Source organism: Artemia sp. Qi Xiang Cuo, chromosome 11, assembly GCF_049724085.1.
Source record: "Artemia sp. Qi Xiang Cuo chromosome 11, ASM4972408v1, whole genome shotgun sequence".
Lineage (NCBI taxonomy): Eukaryota > Metazoa > Arthropoda > Branchiopoda > Anostraca > Artemiidae > Artemia > Artemia sp. Qi Xiang Cuo.
Genome location: NC_142804.1, coordinates 70,907,267 through 70,930,013, shown reverse-complemented (window position 1 = coordinate 70,930,013; position 22,747 = coordinate 70,907,267). Strand labels below are relative to the sequence as shown.

General features: G+C 37.5%; 1 protein-coding gene across 1 annotated transcript in view; it reads left to right on the top strand.

Moving 5' to 3' along the window:
• Window positions 1-22,747, top strand: part of Vps13 (vacuolar protein sorting 13C) — a 194,788-nt gene that overhangs the window by 61,793 nt on the left and 110,248 nt on the right. The window contains exons 12-14 of the mRNA XM_089096996.1: window positions 4,260-4,511; window positions 10,196-10,348; window positions 14,657-14,834. Coding sequence (XP_088953122.1) covers window positions 4,260-4,511; window positions 10,196-10,348; window positions 14,657-14,834 — 583 coding nt within the window. The remainder of the gene's footprint in view (window positions 1-4,259; window positions 4,512-10,195; window positions 10,349-14,656; window positions 14,835-22,747) is intronic.

Below are 22,747 nucleotides of genomic sequence, written 5' to 3'. Positions count from 1 at the left end.
TTATATATTTATTCACTTGAAGACCCGTCATACCTTAGACCTTAGATCCTCCTGTGCCACCAGAGGCACCCAAGGCATCCAAGAAGGGTCGCCAGTTGCCCGAATGTGCACCGCCGCCAACAAATCTTCCTATTGGGGTTTTATCGTCATGTGAATGTTGGCCAGGTCCCGTCTATATCTCTGACGCAAGGTGTTTCTTGGTCGACCTCTCCTGCGGTTTCCCTGAGGTTGCCATTCCAATATCTGTCTTAAGATCCTGTCGTCCTTCATATGGATCACGTGCCCAAGGTATTGCCACCTTCGTTGCCGAATGATGTCCGTAACCATGGGCTGGCCTGTTATAGATCGGACTTTCTGGTTTTTGACGTGATCTCTCCAGTCGATATTCAGAATCCTATGAAGGCAATTGTGATCGAAGGCAGGAATCCATTTCTCATGTTATTGACTTAAATTCCAGCACTCACTACTGTAGAGGAGTGCAGAGAGGAGATTGCTATTAAATAGCCTCATTTTTAATTTCGTACAATACTTTTTGATCGCCATACTGGATTTAGTCGGTTAAAAGCTCCACTGACAAGGCCTATCCTCAACTACACCCTGCGCGAGCTTGATCCTGAATTTTCCACCGTGTTGCCGAGGTACCTGAACTCTACGACCTGCTTGACAGTTGAATCTCCACACTTTATGTTCAGGGGGAATTAGTTGTTGCCATGCTCTTTGTCTTCTCTGTGTTAATCTTGAGGCCAAGTCGGCCAGCATTTTGATGGATATTATTGAGGAGATCCTGGAGTTTTGTCTTGTTACTTTCCGTCAAGGCAATATTGTCAGCTAAATCCAGATCGGCTAGCTGCTTACCTTCTCCAATTTGGATGCCGAACCCTGTACAATCAAAGAGTATGTAGTCGACAACGAGGATAAAGAGGGACGGAGAAAGAATACAGCCCTGTTTTATGCCGGACATGATACGGAAATATTTAGTATTTCCTTCTTGGGTCTGAACACAGCATTCTGTGTTTTCATTTAATGTAACAATTGGGGCCATTATTTTATCAGGAATTCCATAGTATCGCAGGATTTTCCACAGCGAGTCTATGTCGATGGAGTCGAAGGTTTTCTCGAAGTCTACGAAAATCAGGTACATTTTTATCGCCATTCATTGCACTCTTCAATCATCATCCGAAGTGTGTAGAGAAGATCCGTGCAAGAAAGGGACGGCTGGAAACTGTGCTGTTCGTCTCGTAGGTATTTGTCGAAGACTGTCTGGATGCGCTGAAGAATAATTTTGTGAGAAGAGTTTACCCGGAATAGATAGGAGACTGATGCCCCTCAAGTTGTCACAATTTGTCGCGTCTCCTTTCTTGAAAATTTTGATGAGCGTACTTTTTGTCCAATCGTTGGGTACCTTTTCAAACTTCCAGATACTAGCAAAAATTTTAAGCCACACCTTGATACAGGTATTCAGTGATGTTTTTATCATCTCGGCTGTTATTCTGTCAATTCCGACTTTTCTGCCATTCTTAAGCCTTCAGGCTGCCTGTCGAACTCCTGCATCACAAGGTTCTTCTATGTTGATTTGGAGGTTCAAAAAGGGGGTTGTAGGGATATTCGGCGGATCCGCTGGGCGAGGTCTGTTCAGAATCTTCTCGAAATGCAAGGCCCATACTACGGGTATTTCTACTGGATCTGATGCAGTTTCGCCATTTGCATCTTTAAGTGGTATGTTTACGATTCGACATTTCCCCACAATTTCATTAGTAATCTTATATACGGCTCTGGACTTACCACGTTTCGCCGCTTCTTCCACCATGGCAGCTTTATTATCCAAAAGGCTGCGTTTATCCCCCCTTGCGCTCCTTTTGACTTGTTTATCTAAATCTTTGTACATTTGGTTCTTCAAAACTGTGTCACTGGTTTCACCATATTTTAGGGGCTGCAGCTTTAAGTTACGACGCTCACCAATCTGGTTCCAGGTTGTCTCTGATAACCATTGGTCTTTCGGTATCTTGGCATACCCAAGCGTAGCGGCAGCCGTCTGTTTGTAAACCTCTTTGATGATGTTCCAGGTTGAGTTAGTGTCAACATCTAAGAGAAGGACTTCAAATTTGTTAGAGAGTGTAACGACGAACTCATTTTGAACTGCCGCAGTGGAAAGCTTCGAGGAGTCAAAGGTTGGGTTTTCTTTGGACCGGATCTTCCGTGTGGCGTTTAGCTTCAACGCTATCCTCGCTATCATTAGGGCATGATGAGACGCCACGTCAGCACTTCTGAAAGCTTTCACATCTTGCAGACTTAACTTCCATTTTCTGTTGATCAAAAGGTGTTTAATTTAATTGTGCGCTCTCCTGTCAGGGGAGTTCCAAGAATATTTATGGATTGTTTCATGTGCAAACATGGTGCCCCCAATTATTACGTCACTTGTAAGAGCAAAGTCCACTAGCAGCGTTCCGTTTTCAGTTATCTCCCCGAGTCCTTCACTTCCAAGGACGTGTGGGCAATAAGATTCATCATTCCCCACTTTTGCATTGAAGTCACCAGCGAAACACATTAAATCATGGCTGAGAATGTCTTTTGTCATCGCTTGAAGGGTGTTATAGAAGCTATCTTTCACTGCGTCGTTCGCATTGTTTGTAGGTGAGTAGCATGCTACTACGGTTAGCTTTGCATTGTTACCCGCAAATCGAGCTGTCATGATATTTTCGTTAATGGGGGTCAAATTTGTCAACGCTTTGAGGCTGTTTTGGAGAGCATTATGGCCACACCCGCTACTTTCTTATTCTCGAGGTCACTGTGCAGGATAGTATACCCCTTATCCAGATTTTGTTTGCCTGCTCCAGTCCAACGGACCTCAGAGAGCGCTAGTATATCCATCTCATAATTATGCATATCTTTCATAGCCTGTTCATTTTCCGATAGTTGGGTCATGGTACTGACATTCCAAAAACCAAGTTTTAAGGAGCAATTTGCTTTCAAAAATCGTGTCCGGGGGTGTTCCAATGTTGTCAACGTCGGGTAATCCGGGGATGGTCCATGGTCATTATTCAATTGGGCAATCATAACACAAACAAAAAAATGTTGGCTCTTTTTGGTGGACGTTTGTATAGCATAAATTTTTCCAAGGGCTAGACCACTGCAAAACCCTCCTCCTTTATTTGGGCTTGGGAGTGGCTGTAATTACGTACAGGCGTCTACAATAATAAAAAAAAGGACGAGGCATAAAAAAGAATACAGATAGCAAGCATTTAAATTAACAAGCTATGATAACAACATGCAAGTGTAGCCTAATACGAGAGACAAAAACGAAAAGAAACAGCAGCTTAATAATCATTCAAACAAGAGTGTAAACTACGGGTAACTTGGTCTTTCTTTAATGTTTGTCACAAAGTTTTGAACATTTGATTTTTGTGTCTGCGAAGCTTAATTTATGAATCAGTTCTGGATTGCATGTCAATAAGGGTACGTGGGGAATTGTTTGCCGAAACGAAAGAAGGCGGAACATATTCTTGCTTTTTCACTTTTTGTGAATATCTTTCAGAAAGGCATAATATAATATTCAAATGAATTGAGGAGTCTTTATGTGGATACTAAGATTTGAGTAAGTATTTCTTTGCGGTCTAGTGTTCAACTCCTCTTTCCGAAAAGTGTTTGACTCCTCTTTCCAGTAAAGCGGTCAGGATTAGGGAATCAGAAGCGCGCTTTACGTCGCGTCCTTCTAGGGCTTATTGAGAACCAGAAGCATGTGCATCAGTCTATGTTTTTGCAGCTGCTGATAAAGCATCTTAGCACCTGGCAACACGTTAAAACTTGAATTGGTTCCGAAAGGAATGAAACTGAGCCGGAAGACACTTTGTTTCGGGAGCAAAACTTGATCATGAAAGCCTTTATGAAGGGATAGTTTTGACTGAGGTTCAGGAAAATCCTACCGATTTATTTGGTTCACAAATTATCTCAAAACCCGTAGATTTTGCAAGGAAAATAATTATTTTTGAAAGCTTTGGGGGGTGGGGAGGGGGTCCAAAACTAAGTGGCAACTATAAAGGGAGAGACACACAACCAAAGCTGTCACCACCCAACAGAAAACGCTTTCTATTAGATTAACTGGACTATTCACGAAATAGGGGAAGTTATTCCGCTTTCCAAACTGATAATTCAATTTTAAGCGTATAAAGAAAGCCGTTGAATACAAATCCATAGAATAACTTACATTCGAAAAAAATTATCCTTATTATTAACTTTTTGCAGCCGATACATTTTTATTCCAGGGTCACGACCTCGCTGAATAATTTTCAGATTACGAATGGAGATGCGAAACAGCTACAAACTTTGGTTGAGCGTCATGCTGGAAGTTCGGGTCTTCTCCTCTCTGCTGATTTTGAAACGAAGCCGGATGGTGCCTTGTCTTGCGACCAGAAATTAACTTTGAAAGCGTTGCCTTTGGATATTTATGTGTCTTGGACGATCTTGAATGAAGTTCAAGAAATTTTTACACCACCTAATGCAGATGAATTTGTTCAGTGAGTATATATTTATTAGGAATTTTTATCAAAAAGTTTTTGGTAGGGTGTCTAAACCATTAAAGTTAATTTTTAGGTCTAGCTTTCCTTTTTTAGTGGGTGGGGGGCCTTTTGGCAAAACTGGATTAGGGATAAGCTCGTTTTCAGGAATTACTTCGAGGATCTCGAGTAGGGTTAGGAGTATTTTGTCAAAACAGCTGAAACACAATGAATTATATGAAAATTATACGAGATTGTGAAAAACAATCGCAAAAATCAAGGGAAATATTGGAGAGACTCAGGCCCCAGAATTCCATTCTGTGTATATTAGGGAGAAATTCCCCTTTATCATGTATGATCGTGATTCTGTAAATTTTCTAAGTTTCATTCTGGAAGTTTTGGTCTTATTTTGTCGACTGATTTTAAAACTAAGCTAGATGGCGCCTTGTCTAATGACCAGAAATAAGTCGTCAGTGTTTTAACTTTGGATATAAAAATTAAAAACTTTTTGGCATGCTGACCAAATGGTCTGCTTTGCGCAGGTGCCGACCTCCTGATTCTATGCCTTCGGTCTGGAGTAGAATGCGTGGTTGGGGGGAAGTCATTCAACGCTTCTCTTGTTTTCCCCCCAGATTTCTTCAGGTACCCATTTAGAGTTGGGTCGACTCTATTCAACTTCAGTTCAACTCTCATTAAATTCAACCCTCATGCATCTCATCCCCCTACACTCAATTACACTCAGATCCCATGCAGCTCAACCCCTACTCAACTCAATCTAATCCGGCAAATTTGCTGTGGTTGATCACATCTAAAGGAAACGTGCGGATAAAATAAAAGTAGTATCATTAAATTCCTCATTTTATCTTCTTTCTAAAGATCACGGTAGATTTTCTGACGATGGACAATATCTGGAAAGAGCATCAAATAATGAATCTAATTGTGCTACTTTTATTTTTTTAGCACGTTTCCTTAATGTGTGATCAAGCACATCAATTTTGCTCCCTATTCAACTTAACCTGTTAGAGGGGTGAACATAATTTCGATTGAGTTGAATGGGTGCTGTGTTAATGGGGGGGGATATCACGGAGGCTCAGTTGTATAGGGATTGAGTTAAATGTGGATTGAGTTAAATGGGATCGAGTTGGACAGAGGTTGAGTTGAAAGGGGGCTCAGTTGTATGGGGGCTGAGTTGAGCGGGGGTTAAGTTAGACAGGGGTTGAGTTAAACAGGGATTAAGTTGAATGGAGGATGAGTTGAACGGGAACCGCCTAATACTGATGAATTTCTCCAGTGAGTATTTTGTTTGAATTGCTTTCTAAATGTTGTTATTATATTTATTTTTAAAATATTTGAAAGAGAATATACAAAGAAATATGTGAACTGGAAATGATTAGAGACGTAAAAATAGTGTAAGAAAGAAGAGAAGAGCTAAAGAGGGGAAGGGAAAATATAAGAAAAGGGAAAAGAGAGAGAATGTTTACCTATAGTTTTTAATTAGAACGAGTGTAAACTAAATTGGCCTCAGAAGAGCCTTACCTATCTTCATTATTCATGTAAGGAAAAATGATTCAAATTATTTCACCAGCCTCAAGAAAATACATACATGGCAAATGTTTATTGTCCAGTAAGTACAGTTTTAGATGGTTCAGTAATTTTATTACTTTTTTAATTCATGATTTTTTTTTATTACTGTATTTTTTAATTACTTTATTGTTACGTTTTTTGTTAGTTCTTAATTATTTTTGCTTGAGGATTTTATTGTGTTTTTTTTTAGGTTTGGACTTCCCTGGAATAAGATTTCTGTTTTGTTTCTATTCCTGTCAACCTTTCTCTGTTTTTATATCTTACACTTCTAATTTAGGTGGGAATGGACCTTCATGGCTTGAGTCTTGAGACAGTCTGGTAGTCTGCCCATAGTTTAATCCTAAACTTTAAAAAAACAACTTTACAAAATGAGCCTCTTGGGTCAGATTATTGGTAAATAAAATATAGAACTATATAACCTGAAAATATAGAGAATAAAGTAAAACTAAAGTATAGAAGTATATAAGCCTAGTAAAAAATTTCTTTTACTTCATTTAAACAGTTCTACTTATTATTATTTTCTATTTTTGTTGTCATTTCGAGGACTTGTTTGCGACTTGCTGTTATCTCGTAAACCTCACCTTTGGCGTGCTGCCAATTCGTTTTCTGTGTTGTGATTTATAATAAGCTCGTGTTCTACTAGTACCACTTGTAACAAAGGGTAATTAATTCAAATAGTGAATAATATAAGCTAACAACAACCGAATATTTCAATTTAACATCTGGAAACCTTTATCAACAGAATAAAAAAATGGAGGAACTACCATAAACAACTAAGAAATCTACTAGAAAACATAAAAAGATTAAAAATCTTCCTGTTAAATCAGGGTCAAAACAAGAAAAAGAGAGAAAAACTTAAAAAAGATAAAATTCTATAACCTCTTGATAAAACTCGAAACCTCTGTAAGTCAATAAAAATTTAATTGTCTGACAGAATTTATAACGTCACGAAACGAGATTCTTGGGCCAACAAGATGAAACCGGTTTTCTGAGATGTAACCTAAGCGTAATATAATTCTTGAGTGTGTTTCGTTTGATTCAAAAGTAACGGGAAGGTCTTTCATCCCACCCTCCCTCCGAAATATCAAAATTATTTTTACTTCCCTCACAGTTAATTATATTGTTCAAGTAGGTTACTAAGCTAATTTTGGTATTTTTTTTTTAATGCTTAAACTTAACTTAAAAAACTTAAAAAACATCAGAAATTTGCTTATATATATTTTTGTTGCGTTTTTATGAGTCGGATAAACAGGGGGAGGGGGATAAAAATTCTATAACCTCTTGATAAAACTCAAAACCTCTGTAAGTCAGTAAAAATTTAATTGTCTGACAGAATTTATAACGTCACGAAACGAGATTCTTGCGCCAACAAGATGAAATTTCCTTAAAATTTAATATGCCAAAGTTTGAAATGGTGATTGAATTTTCTTCGCCAACCCGTAATTGTCAATCCGTAATCGTAGTTGTCAATTGTGGCGTAATTGTCATTATCATTACCCGTTGTATCTTGTGCGTTACCGTGCCATCTTTCCATTTTAAGATATTAATTAAAAAAAACTTTTTCCACAAAATAAGTTTTTCAAAGAAAAGTTAAGAACTCCATTAAAGGAAAAATGAGCAAAAATAAAGTCAAATAATCTACCAAGCGTGAAACTACCACAAATCAGCATCGATAAGTAAATGAAACCCAAAACGAACAGAAATTATAATAAATCACCGAGTCCAACTCAAAACGATCAGAAATTAACATAAGTTGGGTTCAAAACCCCCATGCATCCCCAAGGCCAGAACAAAATTAGCACTTTACTGAAAAAATATAAATGTTTTTACTTTTATAACTTTAATAAATCAAATAATATTAACATTTTGGTTACTAAATATCAGCATATGTATATTATACTGACAATACACATTCATTTGTGCATGCAAAATTTGGATTGGATGTGTTTGGGGGAATGATGGGCAAGGGGGGGGGCTAGTTGCCCTCCAATCACTTTCGAATATTAAAAAGGGCACTAGCCACTCCAATTTCCAATTAAATGAGCCCTTTTCGAAGTTTCTACGACAACATCTTCGGTACGAAGTGCCCTGGTATGGAAAAAAAATAAATAAATAATACATTGTGCCTACATCGTTCTTTACATATGCAGCGCGATTGCACTGCCTATGAAATGTAAAAGGCGCTGTGGCGAACTACAAATTCCCTAAGGTTCACACCCCGAGAGTTAGAAAATGATTCTCTTTTACAGTTTAGTTTTTTTCCGCTTTCTAATATCTTTATTTTCTCGAGATACAATTATCTGTTTAAACCTTCGGCAATAAAATGCCAAAAGTCTACACTGCTATTTGTTCCTATATGGACGGAAAGTTGATCTTTGCAAATATTAATCAGAAAGGGGGATTTAATCAATATTTTAATGCAAGGGGTGGGGGTTAACTCTGTAGAAAGTTATTTATACGCTTCAAATTATTAGAAAATACATCTTTTCTACAATAATTTCTCATAATCTAAGGCAGAGCTTGAATCCCTAAAACACATTACCTCTGAGTGTGTCGTTGATGAAAATCCAATGAAGCAACGTTTAAGACTCTGACTTTCAATCATATTGTCGACAGTTTAATTCTGGAGAATACTTTTCTGGGGAATACACGATGTGACAAATATCGTGTGATAATCGCTTACTACCTCGCATGTAAAAATAGCTAGCTTTTTCGTGGAACATTAGGAGAGAGCAGAAAGGAAGAAATAGAGCGATGTGAAAGGAAGGAATGTAGAAACTAAAGAGAGGAAAGAAAGAGAATGATTAGCTGCTTAAAGTGGAGGTTATGAATTGTAAGCCCTTGTTTTAGTAAGCTCAGACACAGAAGATGGTATCTCAGCCTAGAAAAATGGTGGATCTTCACCTTATAATGAAGAAATATTTGAGTTCTGAAAGTTATCTCAGTAGTTGATGATGAACAATAAAAAACGCTTCACATGAATGTAAAGACAATTAAGAACAAAGTCAAACATATATGAAGCCTTTATGCATTCTGTACTTCTGTTTGGTTATTAGACCTGGCCTCTGAAAGCTAGAGAGGTACACGGACTGAATGCCTGATGCAAACATATGGCCTGTGATTACGTGACCAACAATCAACCGACTCGATCCATCAATACTATCAGATAGAGCTCGACTTCGAACTATAACGCACCACCCTTGCCTGCTCTTGTTTGACTGTCTGCTTCAAAGACCAGGCAAAACGCTGGCCTGAGCCTTGACGCAGTTTGGTAGTCCTGCCCATAGTATAATTTTAAACTCTGAAAGGATCTGGCAAAACGAGCTGGCGAAAAAGGCACTACTTCGTAAGCCCCTTTGAGGCTGGAGGAAGTGCTGGGGTGGACAAACCAAGGCATGGATCAGCAATGTCAAGACGAACGTTGTGCCAATCGAAGATTTCCGTCGTCGTGTTCACCGTCTGCAGTCGGGATCCTGACTGACTAGAAACAATCAGCCCACAGTCCCACGATCAAACAAGTGGAATTCAACCGTTGTTCCGCCAGGGAGCGCTGCCGCTCAATTTGTATCCTGATTAAAGTACAAGTAAGTAGTTCCATTAAGTAAAAACAGATTGGAAAATGGTCAGCTAAGTTTTTTTTTCATTTGATAAGATAGTCAACAGTAATAGTTTTCGATGCTATACAACTGTTTTACATCGGGCGGGGGGGGGGGATAGTTTTTCCCGTTTTTCTGAACTTATCTTTAAACTTGTCAACATTAACCCTGAGTTCACACAGAGAAAAGAAAATGCGATGAACAAGATAAGTTGCATCAATAAGCAATTTTAACTGCCGTTTTGTTTACACAGAATTTTTACGGTTTGAAATTTTGTCGCCATCACATTGGCCTCTTTTATGTCTGTTGATGTTGCTTAGGAAAAAAAAATGTCTAAATAGAAGTTTTCATGGCTATTGCTGCTATGTAGGAAAAATTGCGTGTTTGGTTCCTAAATGCCGGATATCTTTTGACGCATGGAATTGCTTGAGATGCAAGTAAATTGATGAAATCGGCAAATAAATTGTTCTATGTGACCTTGTTGAGTGTAACTTCGTTTTAAGGGGGTGTTCATCTTTATTTCAGGTTGAAGGTCCAAGCAGAACAAGCTGTTGGAGCAGTACAACAATCTCTTGCTGCGTTAGAATATACCAAAAAGAATAAGGAAATGAAGATTTCTCTTGATGTGTATATGCAGGGATCCTATCTGATCCTCCCGGAAACCGGGATCTATGTTGAGTATGTTGCTTATTCTTTCAAAATCATTCTCAAAGGTTGATTTATATCACAATTGCAAACAGGTTATAACAAGAGTATTGATAAAGAACCAGTTATGGTGATTGGGGAGGGGGCTCATTCGCCAGAAATAATCCTTTTTTTATGAACATATTTTAGATGTGTTCTTATTTAATATATTTACATAGTTACTTTCCATATCTAGACACAGAAAATACGGAGTATTAGGCAAAGTTGCAGACTATTGAATGTTTCGAAAAAATAGTGTTGAGGGTACCAGATGCATTTAAACTCCGAGTAGGTTGATGTTAAGAATTGAGCTACTAATTGAGCTATAATTGAGATGTTCAGAATTGATGTTAGCATCATGGTAAAAGTTACATATTGTTTAAAGCCGTCTTAAAAGTCATATTTGTCGTCTAACCGTCTAAGTCACATTTTGCTGATCAAGCAATTGGTAGTAAAGGAATGTAAGTAAGGAACGACTCGGGCTATTTGTAGTCAAAACCCTAAAAAAGGGAGTTTTGATGATCTCGATGAAAATCACAATATCAGATTTTGCATATGGGAGAACCCCATTGTAGAAGCTTCAAGCTCTTATCTACCAAAATGTGGAATTTTGCATTTTCTTCCAAAAGAGAGATCAGAGATACGTGTTTTTTTCCCTCCCAGGGATGGCCTTGTCCAAACAGTGGTCTTATGAAAAGGGGAGAGGGCTCATTTGAAATGAAATGAAAAGTTCTAGCGATCTTTCTAAGTAACCAAAAATATTGTGTCGCAGAAAGTTATGAATCCCCCAAAATGATCACTGATCTACGCGTTACATCATGGAATATTAATCTAAAAAACTTTGCACAAAATAAGTTTTTCAAAAAAAAGGAAAGAACTCCATTAAACCAAAAATGAACAAAAATAGAATCAAATAATCTACCATGCATACAACTACCACAAATCAGTATGAATAAACAAACGATACCCAAAACAAACAGAAATTAAAATAAGTCTAACTCAAAACGAGCAGAAATTATTCTGAGTATGGTTCTAAACCCTATGCATTCTAAAAGGCAGAATATAATTTGTACTTTACTGAAAAAAATTCAAATGAATTTACTGAAAAAAATGTGCATTGTCAGTTTAATATACATATAGGCTGATATTTATTCATTAAAATCTTAATTAATTTTTGTTTTCTTAAAGTTATAAGTGAAAACATTTCAAAGAATTTTTTCTTTTAAGGGGTGTTAGTTGCCCTCCAATCACTTTCGAATATTAAAAAGGGCAATACCCACTCCAATTTCCAATCGAATGAGCCCTTTTCGAAGTTTCTACGACGACTACTTCGATACGAAGTGCCCTGGTCTAACCACCCCCCCCCCAAAAAAAAATACATTGTACCAACATCGTTCTCTACTTAGGCAGCGCTATTGCGCTGCCTATGATTATATACAGCTATGTATAATTGAACATCACCTTTTTATGAAGGAGGGGCGGTGAGTCATGTCATTGTATAGGCATGGGAGAGGAGGCAGATACCTCAAAAAGTGTGTTTTAATTGTCTAAGTCTCAATTAGCCTTCAGATAAATATTGAAGGGGGTTAGGGGAAGGGGAGAGGTAGGAATTCATTTCTTTTGAACTAAGCCTGAATAATGATGCTACGGGACGATGGCTCCCTTCTTAGAGCAAAAAAAAAAAAAAATGTTCAATATTGAATCATAAAAAGTTCTTTCACATTCATATCGGCACAAAAAATGTAGAGGTGGAGGGACAGTTCATGAGTACCATCATGAAATTTACCAGGATGAAAGATAGTTAATGCCAGGAACTTTGTTTTTATCGACGTTTAAATGAAAATATTGGGTTTATATTTGTTTTTTTTACATATATCACACAGTTGATGGAAACGAACTGTAAGTAAAGAGCGATTCGTACTAATAATGACCAGAACTTAAAAAAAGGGGGCTTAGAAAACATTATATACAATAAGAAATGGAATTTTTAGCATGATTCCAACTATAGAGAATTCATTGTGTTTAAAGTTGGCCATCAAAGGTTACTAGCATGAGAAACTGTACCTACTTTTCGAAGAAAGGTGAAAGCACTACAAAAAGGGCGAGTGATCTTGATGAAAATTATGGCATCAAATTCAGTATAAAAAAAATGTGAATTTTTTTTGAGGAGGGTGATGGGTCCCAGAAGGGACCCAGGGGTGATCGCGTCAAACCTGTGGTTCTAGAATATCGGAAGAAGGCTCATTACAAAGAAAATTGAATGTTCTACTGACCTTTTTAATTAATAGAAAATATTTTGACGAAATAAAAGTATCATTTTTTTTCAATTTATTGCGTAAAACGATAACTTTAGTCCAATGAGAGCCGAAAAGCGATCGCGATAGTCGATTGACTTAAATTTATCGAAAAACAACATATTGAGCTTTGCAGCTTCAGAGGCAGTAATGACTCATGCTGGCGTGTTGGTAGTAAAAATTTATCTCTAATCCTTCTTTTGAGAGAAAATTTATCTCTAATATCCCCTGAATATTTTTGTCTACGCCTTTAATATTAGTGTTGGGGTGTAATAGCTCCCATTCCTACTATCTTTTTCTATGTAGCATAAACGATGGTATTCACATGCCTGCTGAAATTTTTGTGAAAAAAAAGGGGGGGGGGGCGAACATCATGAGCATCACTGGAAAATTTCTTGGGGGAGGGGGCAATTGCCACCGGGAGTTCTTTTGCCGAGCTTAAATTGTAATATTTCTCTTTGTCGCCCTTCTGCTGGCGTTAAAGGGGAATATAACTGTAAAAAATGTTTGTTCGAAAAATTCATCTTTAAAACCGTAGAAATGTTGATCCTATAAATGATTTTTACTTTTCCAACCCTCACCCTACTAATGTCGAGGGTGGATTTTTTTTCAGGAATGTATATATTCTCGATGCATTATTTTATTAATATCAAACTTGAATAGAAAAAAGAAGTTGAAGAAGGGAGTAGTAGCACTCCTTCACATTTGAGAGATGCTTGGGTCAAACAATTAGCAAGCTGTAAGTAAAGGATAACCCTTAGCAATAGAAATCGAAAATCTAAAAATTCTTAATGACAACATATTCAACAAAAAAATATATTATTCATTCAGGTTTGAACATACAAAATGTATTAGTGTGTAAGTAACTCATTAAAAGCTAGTACTACATGATAGTTTGCATAATTTTGGAAACAGGAATAACTCCCATAAAAAGCTCATTATTTTGTTTAAGGAAAACTTTTCCTTTTTCATTTGAAGCGAATGAATTTATATGTAAAGGGGTGTAGACCTCCTTGGATTTAGGAAAACTCAGGGTGTACTATGGAAAACGAATAGAAATTGAATATGAAAAACAAGCTTATTCAGATGTAAGTAAAGCGCGATATTAAAATTAAAACGAATTTAAAGTTATTCTGTATATCAGGGGGGATTTGAATTACCTGTGGTAGCCCAGTGAATTGATCTCTGGTTGGCGGTGGGGGGCCCGAGATCGGACCTCAGCTGTCGCAGTACCGACGGGAAAAGGGGACACGGGATTTAAATAAGTTCTCATTAACATTTATCCGTCCCCTATGTGCCACAAAAAGCCCAGGAAGAACATTTAATTTTGTTTACTATTTAATTTATTTCGACAATTATATGTCCGATTTAAGTCATATACATAAGTATACTGCCTTTCTTAGTTATATAGTTAAATGTTGGTTTATTTCTGTTAGTTTTGTATTTCGATGATATGAATAAATAAAATTTACCGTTCGTTTATATTGTCGACCTACACATAGTAATAAATATGATCTAATGTTTATAATTTAACCCCCTTTCAAAAATGAATTAGATGTGTATTTGTAACAACATGGCGAATTAATGTTGTCTGTCTGCTTTTGTATTGTGTATTAAATTCGGGATATTGATGTATATTGATTAATCGGTTAATAAATTATAAAATAATTAATACATATAATGATATTATTAAATAGTTTAAGAAAAACATTAATATAACTAATATTATTAATAAGTAGTGTCAATATTAGTAAATCAATCGTTAATTTTACTTTTATTCATTATTCATCTAAATTGAATTTATTATTAATTATCGTTTAAATTGATAATATTAATTAGTACTATTAATATTACTAATATTCAATCATTATTGATAACATTATTATCATTAATGTTCATTAATGTTATTCATAAATTCATGAGCGTTATTAATACAATTTGTAACATTAATTACAATCAATGATGTCTATAAATTACTTAATATATATCAATTTTTGCTTGTTTTTAGAGGTGTGTCGTCATGTTTGGTTGCAAATTTGGGAACAGTAACAATGAAAAGCGTTGAAAATGAAGCTTGGGACAAAGGGGAACACCGTAAACAAGACATTAAAGATCCTGAAGAGGAGGCCCGCAAATTGATTGAAGGGTCCTATGACATATACAAACTGGGAATTAAAGACATTCAGGTTAGTTATATTGCTATGATTTTTTCTTAGTGCTTTAAACTAAAAACATTAATTAAGTAATGTTTAAATCTTGAGACATGTTATGAATAGTTTGAATAGTGTGAGACATAGTTGAGACAGTTGAGACAATAGTTTGAGAATAATGTTGAGACAAGTTATGAATAGTTTGAATTGGAGGAGGAGTGTACACAGCTGTGTTGGTCACAGGTGGCTTGGTGCTGGAGGGAGCTGTTAGTAGCATTGGTATTAGCTTCGTGTATAGTTACCAGATCTATTTTATTGATTTGGGACTCCTTAACAGGGAGATTGATTTATCTTGCGAAGATTCTCTCTGCAATTCCCAACAATTTTCAGGTTTATAAAATTATCCTGTTTCTTTCGTTGTTTTTATGGTTTAGATAAATTTTTTTTCCACTGACTATGGAATTTCCTTCCAATTCTCGTGAAAATTGTCCTTCCTCCGGCAAAAATGTTGGTCATTGTACAATTGCTTGATCTGCTGTATTGTTTGGTGACTCCTAAGCAGGACTGTAGATACTTTTGCGCGCATTTAAGGCCTTCTAACCATAACTCTCCCCCAAAATACCATGATGCCTAATGTTTCGTTCTTTTTTGCATTCCCTATAATAATCGTGAAATTCACCTTTTGTCTTTTTTGAAGAGTTTGCTCTCCCCTTCGGAATTTGTTCCGTCTTTGAAAATGAGAACATGTTGTGTCTATTGTATTGATTTTTGACATATGAGTGGGAGTGGGAATCGGCACGTTAGTAAAAAGAGATGTTGGTGGAAGAATGGGCAGATAGAGCCAGGTAGAAAAGCTAAGTTGCATTTTTTTTTTTTTTTTTTTTGAAAAAGTCTGGTGGAATTGAAAAATGTCTGTGTACTAAGATTATAATATCAGAAAACCGCAGTAATGGCAGTAGCTAGGTATGATCTGAAACGTAGGTGCCTTGAAAGGTTGAGATTTGTTAAATATTATCCAGATAAATTGTCGAAGAAAAGTCATTAGCATATGTTTGACTCACCGTGTATCAAACAAAAAGCTGTACGAAACATGTGTTTTGATCCAAATTTCCCGAGTTATAGTGAAAGAAGAAATTGTTATAGTGAAAGAGAAATTACCTGCGGATTGTTCTTGTTACCCGGTTGACTGACCGTATTTCAAACAGTAGGCTGTGCGAAAATGTGGTTCAATCCCGCTTTCTAGGGCTATAATGAAAGAAAGGTTGAGATGGCTAGGGCACGTTCTGTGGATTAAGGATGCCAGATTGCCGATTATTGTCCTTTTCGGCCAATCGTCTAGGGCTAAACGGAAAGCAGATCGTCCTCGTCTGGTGTGGGAAAATGTCACAAAGAAAGATTTAAAGGAAATGAGAACTTCCTGGGAGGGTGTAAAGAGGGAGGGGTGGGGTGGGAAAATGTCACAAAGAAAGATTTAAAGGAAATGAGAACTTCCTGGGAGGGTGTAAAGAGGGATGCTTTGAATAGATTGCGATGGAGGAGGAGCGTGTGTAGCTGTGTTAGACTCAGGCGGCTTGGTGCTGCGGTGAGTTGTTAGTAGTAGCAGTATAGTGAAAGAAAGATTAATAGGGACTGACCATATTTTACGAATGAAAGATGACAGGCTGTCAAAGATTGTGCTTTTTAGCCCTCAGAAAAGTAGATCACCCCCAAATAGAGTGGGAAGAGATCATAAGGAAATATTTCAATGAAATTGTATCTTCATCAGCAGGGTCGGATAAAGGGTGATTGAAGTGATTTAAAGCAAATTGTTTTTGAAGAAAATGGATAAATTATAAATTATTCTAATAATTGAAGATACATTTATTTTAATTTTGCATTGTTGGATGAGATTTGTTGATCTGTCTATTATTATATAATATATACTTTATAATATTGAAAGCTAATACCCGTAAAAGTTCGTGTCAAATTTATTGAATTTAATCGGGATAGTCCTATATTACGTACGTACATACGTACGTAATATACACTACGTACGTGTATATTACGTACATGGTTTTACGCTACGTACGTGAGCTAATTTATGTACGTAAACTAATATGAATGTATATTTTTTGTAGATATTTAATATCCAGAAAGGACCTTGTAAAAAAAATCCAATCGGGAACCGCACGCATTCGATACGGGCTAGTCTTCATGGGAGGAGGGGAAGCTTTGAATATATTTGGGCGAAAAGGATACTTGTGGCAACTGTGTCGGCCTCAAATGCTTTGGTGCTGCAATGAGTTGTTAGTAAATCAGCAATAATAGATACGAAAAAACTCACAGGTTTTTTACTTGAAGAGTAGGTCAAAGTATTTGAGGCCAACACAGTTGCACACGGTCCTCTTTCGCGATTTACTAAAAAAAAAAAAAAAAAAAAAAAAAAAAAAAAAAAAAAGTGGATTGTCAGTCAAATTGACATATACTGACATTTCTTTGTTAAGGTTTTGGTATTTTTTCCTTTATGAAAGTAAGAAAGGTGAAAACATTTCAAATGTATTTTGTTTTTAGTAAAGCGCAAATTGTGTTCTGATCTTGAGAAAGCATAGGGGTTATCAGCCCTACTCATGTTAATTTTGCTAGTTTTGAGTTTGAATCGTTTATTTATTGTAATTTCTGTTCGTTTTGGGTTTCATTTATTTATCGATGCTGATTTGTGGTAGTTTCACATTTGGTAGATTATTTGATTCTATTTTTGCTCATTTTTTGTTTAATGGAGTTCTTCACTTTTCTTTGAAAAACTTGTTTTGTGGAAAAAGTTTATTTAATTACTTACGGGAAAAGACGAGGTTTTGAGGGGTAGAGGTTATCCACCCTCAGATCACACTGAATCTTAAAAAGGGCACTAGAACTTCTGATTACAAATCCAACAAGCCCCTTCTAAAGTTTACACGATCACACTTTCTATATATACCTTATATGCCCCGAGGGCATAACTTACCTTACCCTGAGGGCTGTGTGTGTGTGTGTGGGGGGGGGGGGTCATTCTCAAAGACATAATTTCCGGTCCTTTCAGTTACGTTGAACAAAATGGCTATTTCAAAATTTTGATTGTTTGTGTTTGGGGAAATGGAAATGGTTTGAGGAATAGGGAGGGGGGTTTGTTGCCCTCCAATCACTTTCTACTAATAAAAAGGACTCTGGCCTTTTCAATTTCCAATCGAAAGAGCTGTTTTCGAAGTTTCTATTGCAGCAAATGGTCATCTCATAATACGAGGTGTTTCGGGGGGGGGGGTATTCACCCTCTGATCACTCTGAATCTTAAAAGGGCACTAGAACTTCTGATTACCAATTCAATGAGCCCCTTCCGAAGTTTATACTATCACCCTTTCTATATACTTAACTTATATGCCCCCAGGGCATAACTTCAATTCAATTCATTTAATTCAAAAACAAGACATAGCTCTCGTGGGCAAAGCCCAAATATGGTGTCTCTTAGTCATAATTAGCAAAATAAAGTTGTCTGATAAAACTTCGTCAGGATAAATAAACCAAAGGATAAAAACACTTGAGATTGACAATAAAATTGTTTGATAAAACTTTGTCAGGATAAAATAAACTAAACAATAAAAACACAAGAGATCATTGTAATGTTTCACAAAGCTTAGCACAAAGCTTTTACTGTAGCGCATGGTGTTACAGTGGACCCCAGTGGACTGGGGTCAGTTTCGGAACCTTCTCAGCCACTTCCCTGGGGGACGAGAGACAAAAGGTCTTATAGAGACAAAAGGTGGGGGAAGAAATTAGCGGTAGATCGGATGGTGGAGGAGGGAGGAGCCAAATCTTATCTTTGGCATATTTTTTCTTGATGAGAAGGTGGTGATTTAATTATAAATTCTCATAGGGAGAACGGACAAGATTCAGGGGAAACACCACAAAAGATTTGCGGTGGTCTCTTCAAAAACTATCGTATGTTGTAAGTTTCACTCTTGGTAAAGGCAAAGAGCTAAACAGGACAAGTACATTCAACTAAGGGGCGGATGAAAGTGCAAAATATTAGCTTCCGCTTGTCCTTAGGAACTCGAAATTTTTTCAGTGTTTTTAGCATTTGGATTGCGCCCTTAGCTTTTTTACAATTGTCTTTGGATTCTCCCGCCATGAGAGGTCAGAAGAAATCACCCCACCAAGTAAAGTTATTTTATGAGTTATTAGCTCGGAAGCGATAGGAGGTTCGAAAGACAGTTGAGTATTCCGAAGAAAAGAAAATGTCATGACCGAGCATTTGTCTTTATTCACGACCATGTTTAGTTTAGCCGCCTCTGAGGTAACTTTGTCGATGAAACCAGCAGCATTGCTTTTTGATTCCTTAGATACGATTTCCGTTAAGGACAAGTCGTCAACATATTTCCATCTGTCCTTCAGCTCACCAGCAATTTCATTTATCATGAGGAGGAAGCCCAACGGCCCGATCACAGTTCCTTGTGGAATTCCACAAAAAACTGGCAGAGAAGTGGAAGATTGGTCTTTATACTTCACAGTTTGCTCTCTATTTGTAAAGAAGCTCTTGATGATCTTGATAATAAAGCTGGGTATATTTCTTTCCGCCATTTTTTATAAAAGGATTTTGTGATCAACAAGGTCAAATGCTTTTCTGAAACCAGTTGCAATTAAATTTATCCATTTTCCAGGTTCATCCAGGTGTTTTAAAATAAAATCAATTAAATTATCGAGGTAATGAATTGTCGAACACTTAGGGATGATAACAAATTGCTTTCGATCCGTTATTTGCAGAAAATATTTTTTTTCAGCCTTGCTGCAACACAGCTTCTGCATGTTCTGATAAAAACTGAAGTAACCGTGATTGATCAGAGATCAGAGATATCATTAACTACTTCTTTCTCTGGACAGGGAGTAATATATGCCTTCTTCCATGTATTTGTAAAATATTCTGTTTTTGCCACATTATTGAAAATTATCTGAAGGGGAAATGATAATTCTTTAGCAAATGCTTTAATGAGAGCAACTGGAATGTCAAAAGGAGCAACGGAAGTTATTTTTAACGAAGAGAGTTTACGGATTATAATTGCCGATGAAATATCAGCAATTAAATTATCATCTGAAGGAGTAGTTAAATTTACTAGAAGATCCTCAGGTGGAAGAGGGGGGTAAGATTGCACAATTGAAGCAAAATGGGCATTTAAATCATTCGCAGTTTTCTCTAGAGACTCCTCCTTCATGAAGTCAACTGGTTGAGAACTTTTACCAGTCAGACTTTTGACTTGTGAAGAACTGCGAAGACTTGGATTCCAAAAGATGGTCAACTTCGTTTTCATAGTAATTTGCTTGTGCCTCTTTGATTTTCCATTTAATTTGGTTTGACAACTGTTTTGCTTGGTTCATTTGACCTTTTCGTATTAGGTGCAATTTATGTTTTATCAGTCGCTTTATTTTTGAATTTACGTATGGTTTATCACTAGAACAGAATTTAGTCTTACGTTCGGGAAAACACTCGAGAAAATTTGAATTTACCTTATTATGGAATTCTTCTACTTGGGAATCCAAGTCCTTAGCTGAAGAGATCGCGACCCAGTTTTCTCCCGTTATCCAGTCACCGAATTACAAATCTTTCCCTGGGGGCTGTGGGGGGGGGGGGGGTTTGTCAGCTTTAAAGACGTAATTTCCGGACTTTTCAATTACGTTGAATAAAATGGTTATCTCAAAATTTTGATTGGATGTGTTTGGGGAAACGGTGGGCGTGGCAGGGGGGTTAGTTGCCCTCCAATCACTTTCGATTATTAAAAAGGGCACTGGCCATTTCAATTTGCAATTGAATGCGCTGTGTTTGAAATTTCTACGACAACAAATGGCCATCTCAAATTTAAAATCAGATGCATTTCGGGAAAACATTAGATGTGGGGGGGGGGCGGGTATCCACCCTCCCATCACTCTGAATCTTAAAAAGAGCACTAGAACTTCTGATTACAAATCCATTGCGTCCCCTGTAAAGATTATACGATCAATCTTTCTATACCTTATGTGTCTTTATATGCCCTCAGGGCATAACTTACACCCCTTGCTCTGAGGGCTGTGGGGAGTTGTGATTCTCAAAGACATAATTTCCAGACCTTTCAATTACGTTGAACCAAATGGCTATCTCAAAATTTTGATTGGATGTGTTTGAGGAAATGGTGGGCGTGGGAGGGGGATTAGTTACCCTCCAATCACTTTCGACTATTAAAAAGGACACTGGCTCTGTCAATTTCCAATCGAATGAGCTGTTTTCGAAGTTTCTACGACAGCAAATGGTCATCTCAAAATTTCTATCAGATGCTTTTTGGGAAAATACAACGCTGGGTGGGTGCATCCACCCTCCGATAACTCTGAATCTTAAAAAAGCCTGTAGAACTTCTAATTACCAATCCAATAAGCGTCCTCATAAGTTTATACGATTTTCCTTTCTATATATATCTTATATGCCCCCAGGGCATAACTTACAACCCGTGCCCTGAGGGCTCTGGGGGGGTTGTCATCCTCAAAGACATAATTTACGGACCTTTCAATCACGTTGAACAAAATGGCTATCTAAAAATTTGGATTGGATGGGTTTGGGGAAATGGTGGGTGTGGGAGGGGGGTTAGTTGACCTCCAATCACTTCCGACTATTAAAAAGGGCACTAGCCCTTTCGAAATTTCTAAGACAACGAATGGTCATCTTAAAATTTCTATCCGATGCATTTCGGGAAAATATGAGGCTTGGGGGGGGGGAGTATCCACTCTCCGATCACTCTCAATCTTACAAATGCTACTAGAACTTCTGATTACCATTCCAATGAGCCTCCTCCCAAGTTTATACGATCACCCATTCTACATATACCTTATATGCCCCCAGGGCATAACTTACAACCCTTGCCCTGAGGGCTGTAGGGGTTTTTCAACCTCAAAGACATAGATTCTGGACCTCTCAACCACGTTGAACAAAATTGAACAAAATATGAAAATTTTGATTGGATGTGTTTGAGGAAATGGTGGGCGGGGGAGGGGGGTTAGTTGCCCTCCAATCACTTTCGACTATTAAAAAAAGCATTAGCCTTTTCAATGTCCAATCGAATGAGCACTTTTCGAAGTTTCTACGAAAACAAACGGCCTCATCCCAAAACTACTATCACATGCATTTCGGGAAAATAGAGGTGTGGGGGGGGGGAGTATCCACCCTCTGATCACTGAATCTTGAAAAAGGACACTAGAACATCTGATTTCCAATCAAATAAGCCCACTCCGGAGTTTTCACATTGACTCGTTCTATATATACCTTATATGCCCCCCTGGGTATAGTTTATAATCCTTGCCCCGAGGGCTGTGGTGGTGGGGGGGGTGTCATCCTCAAAGACATAATTTCCGGACCTTTCAATTACGTTGAACAAAATGGCTATCTCAAACATTTTGATTGGATGTGTTTTGGGGGAAATGGTGGGCATGGGACGGGAGTTAGTTGTCCTACGATCACTTTTGACTATTAAAAAGGGCACTAGCCCTTTCAATTTTCAATCGAATGAGCTCTTTTGGAAGTTTCTAGGACAACAAATGGTCATCTCAAATTTCTATCAGATGCTTTCGGGAAAATACAAGGTTATGTGTGTGTGTGTGTGTGGGGGGGGGGGGGTATCCACCTTCGCATCACTCTGAATCTCAGTAAGGGCACTAAAACTTCTGATTAGCAATCCAATGAGCCCCTTCCGAAGTTTATACGATCACTCTTTTTATAAAAACCTTAAATGTCCCTAGGGCATAACTTCCAACCTTGCCCCGAGGACTGGGGGGGGGTTGTCATCCTCAAAGACATAATTTCCGGACCTTTCATCTATTTTGAACAAAATGGCTATCTCAGAGTTTTGATTGACTGTGTTTTTGGAAATGGTGGGCGTGGGAGGGGGGTTAGCTGCCCTCCAATCACTTTCGACTATTACAAAGGG